Here is a 14,809-nt window from a genome sequence, read left to right as displayed (position 1 = left end):
AGGGGGAGAAGAAAAGAGAATTTGAGAAAGGAAGAGGAAATTCTAAGTAAGGGTGGAGAAGGGTTGAGCAGGCCAGAAAGAAGAATCGAAGGAAGTGGTTTCTTCAGAGGAGGAATCAAGAACTGAAACGAGGCCAGTTCGTCAGTGACAGCACTGGCCTGAGTCCCTGCTCTCAGCTGTGGGATTCACGGGCCCAGCCCCAGCCCCTGACCCAACCAGGGCTTCTCAATCAAGTTCGCAAGCTGCCCTTCTCCTTGAGATGTTTTCATCTAGTTCTGATCGCCCCTCATCTTACTAGAGCTATGCGTTGTTTTTCCTGAGTTTCCCTGTCTTTATGTCTGAGTCTCTTCTCCCATGGACAGTGGACATTTGGCTTGTTTTTGCAAAAACGGTTCCAAAAAAGACTGTGGGTAAACATTTGTTTGATTCGTTCTGCTGTTGGAGGTCCAGAGAAGAACATGCCATGGCTATCCAGGAAGAAATTCCCATCTATGGGAAGAAATTCCCATAGTTCAGAACTATGGCCAGAGGAAGGAGCAGACTCTTGGTTTAGTAGACCCCCAGGTACTGTCATCTCAGGGCAGACCCAGTCTGTTATTGGCTTCTGCGTCTCTAGCTGGGCAGAGCAGTCCATGAGGCCACGAGAATCCTGCATCTCTCTTGTGAGCCAGAGGAGCTCATCCATCCATCCATTAGAGGGAGATGAAATCTTGTCCCAGGAGTTTGCCAAGTTCAGGAATTTCTGTTGCAATGTGAGCTGAAAGAATGACCTGAATAAGTGAAATGAAACGTTGGCTCTGTTCCACCCCCAGCTGCTATCAAATCGTTCCTGACTCATGGCGACCCGCTGTGTTTCAGAGATCTGTGCCCCTCTGTGTTGTCAATGGCTGTGGCCTTTCAGAAGTAAATCACCATTATCTCTCTCTCAAGGCGCCTTCAGGGGCATATCCCAGTAATCCACTATGCCACCAAAACCCTAACTCACTGCTATCGAGTCAGAAACTTTGGGTTTCTGAGCCTGTAACTATTTCCAGGAGTTGAAAGCCCTGTCTTTCTCCAATGGAGCTGCTGGTGGTTTCAAACTGCTGACCCTGTGGATCATAGCCCAATTAGTAACCACTATATCACCAGGACTCTTAAATTTTAGTGCGCTTTCAAATGGGCCTTATTTGATTGGGAGACAGTGTATAGCGCCCTTTCCAGGCAACAGGGGATGTTACAAAGATTAATAATGTATAAATCATTAGTGAAAATTAAAACACCCTCTCCAATTAGGCCTGCGTATGTAGTGGTTATGCATTGAGATGCTAACTTCAAAGTCTGCAGTTCAAAACCACCAACCACTCCTATAAAGATGTACAGTTTCAGAAACCACGTTGTGAGTCAGAATCAACTCGATGGCAGTGTGTTTTGCTCTGAGTTTACCCAATTAGCAGTAATCTGTTCTCAAAGATACTTGCTGTTCTAGGCTAATAAAAGTTATCTTTGTCATGGTAGAATGACTAGGCTATTCATACCATTTCTTTTTATTTTCATGAGCTCAATTAGAAGTTAGGTAACTCAATCGTTAAGAGCCAATTATAGGACTTTGTAGATATGGTGTTGGGTACGCAGCTGTTTTAGAAAAATGATAGTTTTGATGACATGAGGAGTTATTATATAATAAAAGTTAAAAAGTTATGATGCTGGGTTTTGTTTTTCCCTCTCCCTGGATTTTAAGCATGCTAGTAAAGAAAGCATGCTACAAAGCCTCTCTAGCGATGACCGAAGATAAAAACGTAATCTAGTTAAAGTTGCTTTGTAATTTCCTTTTGGGGCCCTGAAGCCTTCAGGTAAAAGCCTTAAACAGTTTTATTTCATTTCGGCTTCTGCCGCTGCTTTGGGACTGTGGGCAGTTGACATTTTCTTTATGCTTTCTTCAACTTTAAAATTTTCCTACAATGAAAGTGTAATTACATTTTAAAAAACGAAAACTGTATAAATAAAGGCTAATGAAGAAAGTGGGATCCACAGCACACATTTTTTCCCCATAAGCTCCACTTCTTTGCATTTAATTTTTCCACCCTTCCATCCATAGCTAGATGAAACTCACCTGGGAATTTTGTCCCTCCATTTCAGATGCTCTTCCCAGGGGTTTACTAGCCCAGAACATGGCCTCGTCACTGTGCGGGCGCTACTAGACATACATCATTTCGCATCTTGGCTCTGCCTTCAAAAGTTATAGGTCCTCTTTTGTGGACAAGAGCCAGAGGGCAGTCAGCCCAGCCAAGCACAGTGTTACTGAGCTAGAGGGGCGCAGACCAGCGATCACAAAGGCCCTTCTGGAAAGACGTCTGACGCTCCAGTTCCAGCATTTCCCCGACATGGGTGTGTTCTCATTGCTGTGAGCTGTCATAGAATTGATCCCCACTCATAGTGACCCTGTCTATGCACAAAGGGAAAGAACACCCAGTCCTGCTCATTGCCCACCCCCTCCATCCCCCGTCTAGACCAGTAACATTCTGCATTTAGGCTCAAGCAGTTCTCGGTGAATTGGAGACAGTCAAGGCAATATTTGGATCCCTCCGGCTTTCGTTGACTGAGCTTTAAAAATAGATAACAAACCCTGTCTTTCTAGTATGTCTTAGACTGGAAGCTTCACTGCAGCCCGTTCAGTATTATAGAAGCATTTAAGCCTCCACTGATGGGGATGGGTGGTTGAAGTGGATTGGCCAGGAATTGAACCTAGGTCCTCTTGTACATGGAAGGTGAGAGGTCTAGCCCTGAATCACCAGTGCCTCAACCATGTCTTGACGGTGCCCGCAGTGCCTCACGCTGCTGCCCTGCAAGTTTGAGCGCCCCTTTGTTTTCCTCCTCTGGCATACGTTATCTACCCGTTGGCCCTTGCCAGGTTCCATTGCAAGAGCAGTGGCCATAGAGCATCCAGTTTACCAGAGCAACGCTCCGTCTTTGGAAAGAGCTGTGTGTCCTTCAGGTTTGAAAGGCAGCTTCCTAAGGGTGTAAGCACCTTTCCAGAGACACGTCTCTAAGCACAGACAGAATGTATCTTGCCCATGGGCTTGATAGAAGTGTTGCTGGGTGATTGGATTAAAGTGACATTTAAGCTGTACAAAATGAGTTGGATTTTTGTTTTGTTTTTAAGAAAAGAAGCCATTAAACCACCTCTCCTGGCTTCTTCCTTGAAGCTTTCGTCATCATTCTTAATGTGGTTAAGTCAAGTTGCTTCCAGTTCATAGCGGGACAATCTGATTTCCCCACCACGGTGCTTTTTCACTGTGACCTCTGTGACGTCAGTAGCTGTTTCCTGTTGATTTGAACTCCCTGTACGCCTGACTTTGTTGGGGAATAGCACTAAAGGCAGGCCTGAGGTTGTGCATTACTAGAGACGACCTCTTAAAACTTCGTAAAACTCACTGCCGTTGATTCCAGGCTGACTCATAAGTGAACCTTGTGGTAGAACTGCCCCTGTGACTTTCCAAGACTGTAACGGCTTAAGAGAGCAGAAAGCCCCCTTTTTCTCCCTCAGAGCAGCTGGTGACCTTGAACTGCTGACCTTGTGGTTAGCAGCCCCACCTGTAACACTGCGCCGCCAGGGTGCCCAAGCTGGTCACTGGCACTCTGCAAGTTTTGAAGCAGAGTTAGCTTGCTGGCCATTTAGAAACCTTCCACAGCAAGTCTTGGAAGTTTGCTAAGTCATATTTAGGCTCCAAACAATATTACCTCAAAGCAACAACTAAATTAATTATAACTTTAAATGTTATCTCAAATCTTTGGGGTGCTAAATGTTTATGCAAAAATGCATGGTGCACATGTTAGACTTCCCTTTGCAAACCACACAAGCCCCCGCATTGTATTTTTAAGAGCATTCTGCCAATCTCTTGCACATGTTGCCCTACATGGATTGCATTGTGTGTGTGTGTGTGTGTGTGTGTGTGTGTGTACGCGCACGCGCGCCTGCCTAATGAATTTATGTTATTAGGCTAAAACAGATCTGAGGGAAACTTCATGTAAGGAAATTATTTTCTTAAACCAAAGACACCCGGCTCTCTGCTCCTCCTCGTGCGACAGACAGCCGCCTCTCCCGTTCCCGTGCAGTCCCAGCCGCATCCCCGAGACACGATGGTGAAGGTCGGAGTGAACGGATTCGGCCGCATTGGGCGCCTGGTCACCAGGGCTGCTTTCAATTCTGGCAAAGTGGACATTGTTGCCATCAATGACCCCTTCATTGATCTGAACTACATGGTCTACATGTTCCAGTATGATTCCACCCACGGCAAGTTCAAGGGCACCGTCAAGGCTGAGAATGGGAAGCTTGTTGTCAATGGGAAGGCCATCTCCATCTTCCAGGAGCGAGATCCCGCCAACATCAAGTGGGGCGAGGCCGGTGCCGAGTATGTCGTGGAGTCCACAGGTGTCTTCACCACCATGGAGAAGGCCGGGGCTCACCTGAAGGGCGGTGCCAAGAGGGTGATCATCTCTGCCCCTTCTGCCGATGCCCCCATGTTTGTGATGGGCGTGAACCACGAGAAGTACGACAACTCCCTCAAGATTGTCAGCAATGCCTCCTGCACCACCAACTGCTTAGCCCCCCTGGCCAAGGTCATCCATGACAATTTTGGCATCGTGGAAGGACTCATGACCACAGTCCATGCCATCACTGCCACCCAAAAGACCGTGGACGGCCCCTCTGGGAAACTCTGGCGCGATGGCCGTGGGGCTTCCCAGAACATCATCCCTGCATCTACTGGCGCTGCCAAGGCTGTGGGCAAGGTTATCCCGGAGCTGAATGGGAAACTGACTGGCATGGCCTTCCGTGTCCCCACCCCCAATGTGTCCGTCGTGGATCTCACCTGCCGTCTGGAGAAAGCTGCCAAGTACGATGACATCAAGAAGGTGGTGAAGCAGGCGTCCGATGGTCCCCTAAAGGGCATCCTGGGCTACACCGAGGACCAGGTGGTCTCCTGTGACTTCAACAGTGACACCCACTCTTCCACCTTTGATGCTGGGGCTGGCATTGCCCTCAACGACCACTTTGTCAAGCTCATTTCCTGGTATGACAATGAATTTGGCTACAGCAACAGGGTGGTGGACCTCATGGTCCACATGGCCTCCAAGGAGTAAAAGCCCCCCTGGACCAGCAGTCCCAGCAACAGCACTAGAGGAAGAGAGGCTCTCAGTTGCTGGGGAGTCTTTGCCCCCAATTCAATCCCTTAACATACTGAGAATATAACATCGGAACCCCCTGAAGGAAGGGGAGGGGCTTAGAGAGCCCGACCTTGTTATGCACCATCAATAAAGTACACTGTACCTAGAAAAAAAAAAAAAACCAAAGACACCCACTGGTGAACTGAATGGGCTGCGGATGGAAATGGAATGCAGTCTTGGCCCCACACAGTGGGGCTGCACGGAGAGCTAGAGACTCATAAGTAATAAGTTAGCTTAGGCCGAAACCCATGAAAGCAAGATACTGCTTCCCTAGTTAGATAGATAAACTGAGGAAAAATAAAAGTGCACCCCATCGTAGAGAGCTGACACAGCGAGGTGTGCAAGCAGCCAACTCTATGATCAAGGCGACTCAAGCATTCGCCTGAGACATTGGGGCTAGTAAGATGCAATTAGACGACGCGATAAGCATACATAACACACCTCCGTGGCTTCACGTAAGATGATGTGATCAGACTTCACATGCAGTTGCTGCGCCAAGTGACCCTCCATCAGGTTTGCTTTGTGTAGTTGATGCCTCCAGCTAACAGCCCGCCCCCAGCTGGCTGTGTTAGCCTGGCGATGCCCACTGACCAGACATTCCCCTTGGCGCTACTTGATACCAGGCATCCCAGGGCCAAAGTCACTCTGCTGAGCTTCCAGAGGGCAGCACGTGTTTTATGGACAGACTTTTGCAGGATCCAGGTCCTGACAAGTGAGTCGAAAGCAATAGAGATATGAATGGAAATTTATAAACAAATGCAGGCTTTCATGTGTATAGTTTCCAATAACCAAACTCAAGTCACAGCTTCCTAACCATGGCTGATGTCTTTGTCACACAAATGTGATCAAAAGTAACCTTTCCATCCTTTGAATGAGGCTGGAATGTACTTTTGAAAATGTCACAAAACATCCATTGTATATGCATAAGCACACGATGCTAGTATTTCAAAACACGATTTCATCATTTATGCCTATTACATGGGGTGAGGGAGCCCTTAAAAAATTCATGGGGAAAATCCATTACCTTTTGATTCCATTTTTTTTCATGAACTTTTTGGAGTCCTTTATACACATGCACACATTATATATGTGGGTGTATGATTTGCTCCCCTCCCCAAAATACAGTGTTTCCAAAAGTGACTCTGGTTTTCATCATCGTCCACCACATCACATGGTGGCTGCCTCTTACTCTTTTCGTTCCCAAGTGAGAATTACATCTCTTATCAAAAAGAATCGACTTTATACCGGGGAAAATGAGGACAGAAGCCTTACAATTTGCAGTCCACAGGGGGACATATTTGCTCTGGAGTAAGAAGAATTACTCTGCTCTAAAAAGAGAACATATGAATTAGCATTTGATATTAGGAAATTGGAAAACTTCCTGGCTAACAGGTTGTGGCTGTCGACTCTGGTTGTGTAACCCCTTGCTTAACAGGGGCGTGGCTTCTCAGAAAGAGAAGTTCTCCTCACCAGGCAAACGCATGTAATCCCCGGAAGTGCCCCCTGCACCCTGACCAAGTTCCTGCCTGACTCGGGGCTGATTCACTGCTGCAGCTTATTGCTTTGGCGATCAGGCAACTTGGCTCCTTTGGAGTCTCCAACTCCTTGGCATCCAGTCGCTGCTGACTCAGTGATCCTTCTGAGACGGAAACTCTTTACGGGAGCAAGCCCTCGCTTTCTCTTGTGGAGCGGCTGGTGGTTTCGAGATGCTGACCTACCTTGTGGTTAGCCGCTCAGCTCCCCGGGGAAGTGCAGACAGTTCAGTGCCTGACTGCTAGGCCAAGGCGGGGGATTGGAACCCAGGCATACCTTGGAAGGGCAGTCTGGTGATCGCCTTCCTTCTAGTTATTTAAAAAATAAAACAACAATTATTCCACCCTTTAGGACAGTGAATATCTGTCTCTTGTAAGAAGATTATGAATTCCATGGGGATTGAGTTTATCTCCACCATTGCCACCACTGCACCTGAGTGGTGCTGATAATGGTTAATCACACCATTCCTAGCAGAATACTGGGCTGTTCCGATCCCCCCAGAGGCTCCTCTGAACCTCTGACGGGCCCGGCTTCGAGGACCCCATGGAGCAGTTGCGCTCTGCACACCAAGCAGGGCTGCCATGTGTCGTCAGTAACGCCTGCGAATCACAAAAGCAGCAACCCTGTGCATCACAGTAACACAGTCTGCAGCTGCCCATGGTACGGCTTGGTTTGTGAGCCAACTCAACGGGAACTGATAACCACAAAGGACCTCTGCCATTGGTCCAGGCTCCCCCTCTGTCTCCACATGATTAGTGTGCGATACCTCCACCTGAAGGCCTTCCCTACACCTGCTGCCCCGCTCCTGGCCCAAAGAGCCCCACGAACAGCCAGCCACTGTGGCCAAAACTGTCCTCATGGTGGCAGAACCAAAGGATGAGAAATGGAATAAAAGCACTTGGATGTTTGTGTGGGGGGTGGGGGGGTGGGGGGTGTCTCCAGGTAGCAAAACGGTTAATGCATTTAGTTTTAAACCAAAGTATTAGAGGTTTGAGGACCCTCCCCCCCAAAATGTGGTGATCTGTTTCCCCACAAGTTGGCCATTGAAATCCTCATGGAGCACAATTCTCTAACATGTATGAGTCTACATATGTTGGAATCAACCTGATAGCAATTATTTTCTGATTTTGTTTAGATTGACAATTCACTGTAAATGATTGACTCTTCACAAACTGTTGAGCTTGGTCATCTTTCTGAGAGCGAGAGAATAAAGACAGCACGCTGGGAGCTGCTTCGGCTCCCCAGGTTCCCGGCTCCGCTGCCCACAGCCTTAGTCTACTGCACTGCGCTCCCACTTTGTCAGATCAGGGCTTCGCACTGGGCGCCCAAGCTTTCCTAGGTTTAGTTTTGGCCTCTGTACGAAAAAAGAACAATGCCTTCTATGTGTGAGAGTCCTCTCTGGGCCCAGTGCTGTATAAGGTACCTTGTCCCTGCCTTTATCACACTCATCACACTGAAGTCATTGTGTGTGGTAGCCCAGATGTAGAAGTAAGGAAACCTCCCGTTTAAAGTGTTGTGTGTTTTAGTTACAACTCTGGTAGTCAAGCAGAAGACAGCATACTCCAAGGGCATCTCCCATAGTGCACTCTGCTCGGCAGCTTCGTCTCGTACCTCACTCCTCTGCGTTTCAACCGGGTTCTAGAATTCAGTGCAATGGCCTCACACCACCCCCAGTCAGTGATCACAATGACGGGGCTTATCTATTTATGTATTTATTTTTCTTTTAAAACTCATTTTATTGGGGGCTCATACAACTCATCACAATCCGTCCATCCATCCATTGTGTCAAGCCCATTTGTACATTAGTTGCCATCATCATTCTCAAACCATTTTCTCTCTACTTGAACTCTTGGTATCAGCTCCTTGTTTTTCCCCTCCCTCCCCCACCCTTGAAAAATTACTATTATTTTGTCATGTCTTACACGATCTGATGTCTCCCTTTTCTGTTGTCCGTCCCCCAGGAAGGGGGTTATATATAGATCCTTATGATCAGTTCCCCCTTTCTACCTCACCTTCCCTCTACCCTCCCGGTATCACCACTCTCAGCACTGGTCCTGAAGGGATCATCTGTCCTGGATTCCCTGTGTTTCAGTTCTTTTCTGTATCAGTGTATATCCTCTGGTCTAGCTGGGGGGAAAATCCCATTTTTCAAAGGCTAAAATTAAGGAAATAAATGCTTTCTTTTTTTGGGGGGGGTCTGGAGCAGACAGACTGGGGGAAAATATTTGTAGTACATCTGTCTGATAAAGTACTGTATCTAGAGAATAGAATTCTTATCTATCAATAATAACTCATTGCCCTCAAGTCAATTCCGACTCATAGCTAGACTATAGGACACAGAAGAATTGCCCTTGTAGATTTTCAAAGCTGTAAATCTTTTCCAGAACGGCAGGCCTTATCTTTCTCCCTCAGTGCCATTGGTGGGTTTGAATCTGTGACCATGCAGTTAGCAATTTAATGCCAACTCGACAGCACCATCAATAATAACACAGTCCAGTAGATGACAGAAGAACTGAATAGATTCCACCCCCCCCCCAAAAAAAAGCACATGAAAAGATGAGCAGCACAATGACCCACCAGGGAAATGCAAATTAAAACTATAGTGACATACCAATAATACCCACAAGAAGGGGAAAAATCAAAGGCCAAAGACGACAAAGTGTTGGTGAGGATGTGGAGCAACTGACACGACTCTTCCCCACGTTGTTGGGCAATGTGAAGGCTTGATATTTCCTTAAGGACAAACAGATACACCACGTGACTCAGCCATTCCACCCTTTGTTTACACAGGGAAACAGAAAGATGTATCCATAGAAATACCTAATGTACGAATGTTCATGCTAGTGACATCAAAAAGCTTCAGGTCGCAAAGAGCATAGTTTTTCAGTAAGTGAAAGCCTTGGGTGAGCAAGAGCTTGTGTCTTCACAATGGCCATTCCATACACACCCACTCCCTGCAGTGGAGGCAAATCCTTCTGACAGGCGACAGGCAGACAGGGTAGAACTGCCCCACAGGGCGCCCAGGGCTACAAATCTTGATGGACCAGACCGGCACATCTGTTTCCCCAACTGATAATGCAAAACACTTCAACAGCATCATGCTTAACCACAGCAGCAACAGAAAGCCACACACGAAGGGTACATATGTGATTTATCTGGAGTTCGAGAGCCAGCAAAATTAATCCACACCAGTAGAAACCAAATAGGCAATTACCAGAAAAACACTCACCATGATTAAATTGCTTTGGACTCCACAGCAAGCCTGTTGGACAGACCCTGTAAAGCCTGGTGTTTCTCTGAAGGAGCCACTGGGGGTGGGGGGGGGGTTGGACTTTTGGCATATGGCTAGTAGCCCAGCAGATGACCACTCCACCTGGACCAAGGTTCTGTAAGCATTTGTCAAGGCTGGGGGCTGTTGGCTAGGAAAGAGTCAAAAATAACTTTCTGCGCTAACAGAAATGCTGCCTGTCTTTCTGGACACTTGCTGATACCTCCGTTGTAGTCAGGCTGACGGAAGGGAAGGCGTGAGTGAAAGGAAAGGATGTGCATGCAGCCTGTGACTATAGAGTAAGCTCCAACTCATGGAAGCCCCATGAGTCACAGAACAGTGTCACTGCGGGTTCTGTGCTGTAATCTGTGAGAACTGGTGGCCCGGCCTTTCTTAGTTGGTGCCATTTTTATTTGGAAAATCAAGATCTGTCCTTGCTAGCTTCTTGCCCCCAATTCCCTCAGCTGTCCTTCTACCTTGTCCCTCCAAATGTTTCCCGCTCACATTTCAAGGGCTCCTTTTTGTGCCAGGCGTCCCTGAGTGGCACAAGCAGGCATTTTACTAATGGGAAGCTTGGCAGTTCAAACCCCCCCAGAAGCACCTCACAAGACAGACCTGGTCACCTGCTTCTGAAAGATCCCAGCCTTGAACCCCCAACCCTGTGGAACACTTCTGCTCTCCACCTATCGGGTCGCCAGGAGTCGGGCCTGACTCAAGCAGCAACAGAACTTTCTTGTCCCCATCTCTTGCTCGCCGGAGTGGCAGTTGCTCAGGCGTTGAGCTTCCCACTGACAGCAGGCAGGTGGACTGAGTCTCTGTCTGTCACCGGTTAATATTGACTCTGAAACCTGGGACCTAGCACAGCACCCGCCAGAGAAAGTGTGAAGTCCAGACAGCACCGTCCTTGCCGAGACTGAAGTGGCTCTCAGCGCACAGTGCTTTTGTCTACCTGGGCGTTCATGTCCACCTTTTCCTTCGTTTCACTGGAGAAGTTTCTAGAACGGTTCCATTTTAATTCCGAAACATAATCCCTGCAGACTGCTTATGCTGACAGACGCTATCAGCTCAAAGGGGGTTTTATCCCCTTCAGCCTGGTGACGTAGCAGAGGTGGCCCAGGCTGTGGTAGGTTGATGGATGCAGGGCAAGTGGTGAGAGGAATGTGGCTATTACCAGGTGCAGCCCCTGGGCCACCTCTCTCCTCACAGCAGACCTGGGACAAAGGGATGTCTTGTGTTTCCCCCGGCGTCCATCACCCTGGTTAATAAGGAATGGTGTTTGCAGGGTTGAATGAGGGACAAGAGGAAGCTGCGAGGGCTTGGCCTCCTGGACCCCAGGTGTCCTCCTCCCAGGGCATAGGGAAGATGGCCTGAAGGGAGGCTTTACAGACACCCAGGCTCAGCTTCTGGGAAATGGAACTTTAGAAAAAGTGCCCTCGAGCTATGTGGCTGCTGCTAACTGCTGGTGGGCAGCAGTGAGGGCCCTCCCCCTTGCCCCCACGCACTACAGAACTAACTGCTGCCTGGCTCTGTGTGCTCCCTGTGAGGGGTGACACATGCGATTCAGAGTTTGGGGAAGTACGGTAGATGCCCAGGCCTTTCTCCCTGTGCCGTCTAGTGTGGAGGCCCCGCCCGCTGAAACCTGCTGGCACCCTATCAGCACACAGCCTCCACTGACCGAGGGGGGGCGGGGTGGAGCCACACAGGAGGGCATTGACTGAGAGTGCGACCACCAGCGTCCCCAATGGATGCAGTCCTTGACTTAAATACAGAAGCGGCTAGCCGGGTTATCCCGGCCCAGAGTAGGACTTGGAAATTCCTTTCTGGCCCAGAAGTGACTCATGTAACTTTAATCCATCGCGCATTCCCTCGCTGGATAGGGGGGATCCCAACACAGCCTTCATCGGGCTGCTTCACAGTTGAGTGTGTAAAGCACGTTGTAGTATCTCATGTCATTCTTTTTTTAAAAAAATCATTTTATTGAGGGCTCCTACAGCTCTGATCACCATCCATCCATCCATCCATCCATCCATCCATCCATCCATCCATTGTATCCAACACATTTGTACATTTGTTGCCATCATCAGTTTCAAAACATTGTCTTTCTACTTGAGCCCTTGGTATCAGCTTCTCTTTTTTCCCCCTCCCTCCCTCCCTCCCTCCCTCAGGATCCCTTGATCATTGACACATTATTACTGTTTTTCATGTCATTCGAAAGCAGCGCGGATGGATGGTGGATTCTCGAGTGGGAGGTGATCTGCCTTCTCCCACAGTTTCAGCTCCGGGCCCTTGCCTCGCACGCAGCTACAAGCACCGTTGACTGAAAGGTCTCCTTTGGGTGCACAGAACTATAATTCCTCGGGAGGAAATTAACCTGGAATGGTTTGTTTTTGTAACCGTTGTTGTAGGGCAGTGGCTCTCCACCTTCCAAATGCCGAGACCCTTTAATACAGGTCCTCGTGTGGTGGTGACCCCGTCTGTGGCGTATGCATGTGGGCTAGAGGAGCGGTCTCTCGGCGCCTAGGACCATCGGCTACAGGGTCTTAGGCGACCCCTGTGAAAGGGTTGTTCTGTTGTAGCGTGGGCCAGTACTTGCTGGAGTTTTCTTCAAGCCAAGCCTCAGGCACTGGGCCGAGGCGTCCCGCAGAGACCAGCAGGTGGGCGATGGTGGGCGTTAGCAGGAGCACCAGGTCTGGGGCTCTCAGCTGAAACGAAGCACCCTAACTAGGCTCTGGCTGTTCCTGGGTGATCAGTAAGATAGCAACGGACATTAATAAAATTAGAAATGCATGGAGGAAGCACATGGGACTTCCGTGGGTGAGAAATGGAACTGAAAGACAGTGGAGTTTTGCCTAGAACTTTTGTAACCGGCTCATGTGCCTTCTGTAAACAAACCAGCTGAACTCATCTGTGCGTCCTCCCTGTGGCTCTCATCATAGGGCCTAGGAGATAGAGAGGATTACAAGGAAATCAATGTCATCCCCAACCTACTGCCCAAAGGATGACACACCGATTCCACTTAGAAATGTTGCCCGACTCCCACGCCAGCTTCCAGGCTTGCCGGGTTACCCTTCCCTGTGTCCCGGGGGGCACCTTTTCTACACCTGCGCTGCATCTGCCACACTGGCGTGACGTGCCCCGGGATGTGTGTGTGAGTGAGTGTCCCAAGAGCACTTTTTGGGTAATGAGACCCTGGCCAGGCACAATAAAGCTCATTCTTGTTAAGAACCTGAAAGGAAACGCCCCAGTAGGCGCTTGCTTGGGAGCCTGTGCACTGCCACGCAGCCCCGTTACTCTCAGGGAGCCCTGGACTCCCCACGTGCACTCCTGCCCTCACGCCACGTGCACTCTCGTTTGGGGTCCAATTCTTAGAAACTCGATGGCGTGGCTGCTTTTATGCCATGGTGACTTGACTATGGCTGGGATGCAAGCTTTCAGATACCTAGCAGGCTCCCCCTTGGGGGACAAGCTCTGTGCATTTTCAAGACTGAAACAGACTAGGAAGAAAGACTTGATAACCTTCTTCCAAAAAGTAGGGGAGAGAACTTTTGGGGTCACGAGAGAATGCTGTCTGGGGTAGGGCCAGGAGATTGAGCCGCTTGGGGGGAAGGCACTATACTACACAGGCAATAGAAAACTCACAGCAGAGGGTCAGCCCTGCCAGCCGGCAGAAGGATGGAGCAGGACCAGGCAATGCTGCGTTCCCGTGTACGTGGGTCACGATGCGTCAGAGCCAAGGCTACAGTCACGACAACAGAGACGACCTCTGCCCTGCCTTCCCTGTGTTCCACATCCATGATGAATGCTGGAAACAGGGAGAAAACACAGCAGACTTGGCTTCGTTGCCAATTATGAAAATGATACACACTCCTCACAGAAGCAGTGAGAGTCAGAAAAAGTGCCCCAAAGGAAGCACCGCTCTAAAGCCCACAAGGGAAAGCTGGCATTGCCACCAGAGGGGTGTATGCATTTTGTCCTTGTGTGTACTGGCTGGACTGAAATCATTGTGTATGTGCACACGTAGGAATTTATTAACATAAATGGCAGATGCTTACCATGAAAATGGCAATGGCGTCCCTTGGTCACATGTAGGGGGCTAAATGTAGCAACCTAAAAATCCATGAGCACAAAAGTGATCAAAGACACGGTCTGTTTCGACAACAGACAATTTTGTTCTCTTCACAGGAAGAAGACAAAAATCTGTGTAAGCCCTACTTGAGAATTTAAGTAAATCACACACTGAGTAATGCTCCCTTGTGACCTTTGAAACCGCGAAAGCAGCGGAGGTGGGGGCAGCCTGGCAGGACTGTTTATTGCACTAATTAGAAACCTCACCTGCAGAATGACTGGCTTCCACACTACCTCCCTCCCCCAGCCAGCCCCTAACAAGGAGTGGGGCCCTTGGTGCTTAGCACTGCCGAGTTTGACCGTTTCCCACCACTGCGGGAGACAGGTGCCAAACGCCCCTCATCTGTGCAGCAGACATTGGGAAAACAGGGCGCACAGAGTAGAACAAAGGGTTTCCTCAGCAGATTCACATGTCACCAGTCGAGAAATATGTTCTCATTTTTCTACGTTGCCACCGTATTGCTGGTCTTTGAGGAGACGCACCATTACTTCCACTGAAGTACTCAGCTGTGTGTTCCCTGCCTGCTTGCTGCAAGAGTTATAGGTAGCAGCGGGCCTCTGGGCTCGCACTTCTGGCACTTCTGATCCCCTGCCTGTGCAGCAGAGGTGCCCACATCCCTGGCTCTGGGCAGTAGTGGAGGGCTGTGGGCAGGGGAGAGGAAGAGGGAAAGAAATGAG

General features: G+C 49.0%; 2 protein-coding genes across 2 annotated transcripts in view; both read left to right on the top strand.

The window, feature by feature from the left end:
- The window catches only part of PRKCH (protein kinase C eta), a 248,178-nt gene that overhangs the window by 161,234 nt on the left and 72,135 nt on the right, over positions 1 to 14,809 (top strand). The gene's annotated exons all lie outside the window — the stretch shown is intronic.
- On the top strand, positions 4,225 to 5,331 carry LOC142425573 (glyceraldehyde-3-phosphate dehydrogenase-like). Its single transcript, XM_075530841.1, has one exon. The coding sequence runs from the start codon at positions 4,240 to 4,242 to the stop codon at positions 5,119 to 5,121; it is 882 nt and encodes a 293-aa protein (XP_075386956.1). The 5' UTR covers positions 4,225 to 4,239; the 3' UTR covers positions 5,122 to 5,331.

Source organism: Tenrec ecaudatus, chromosome 14 (assembly GCF_050624435.1).
Source record: "Tenrec ecaudatus isolate mTenEca1 chromosome 14, mTenEca1.hap1, whole genome shotgun sequence".
Taxonomy (NCBI): Eukaryota; Metazoa; Chordata; class Mammalia; order Afrosoricida; family Tenrecidae; genus Tenrec; species Tenrec ecaudatus.
Note: the sequence above shows the minus strand (reverse complement) of the source record. Positions and strands in the feature narration are given on the sequence as shown.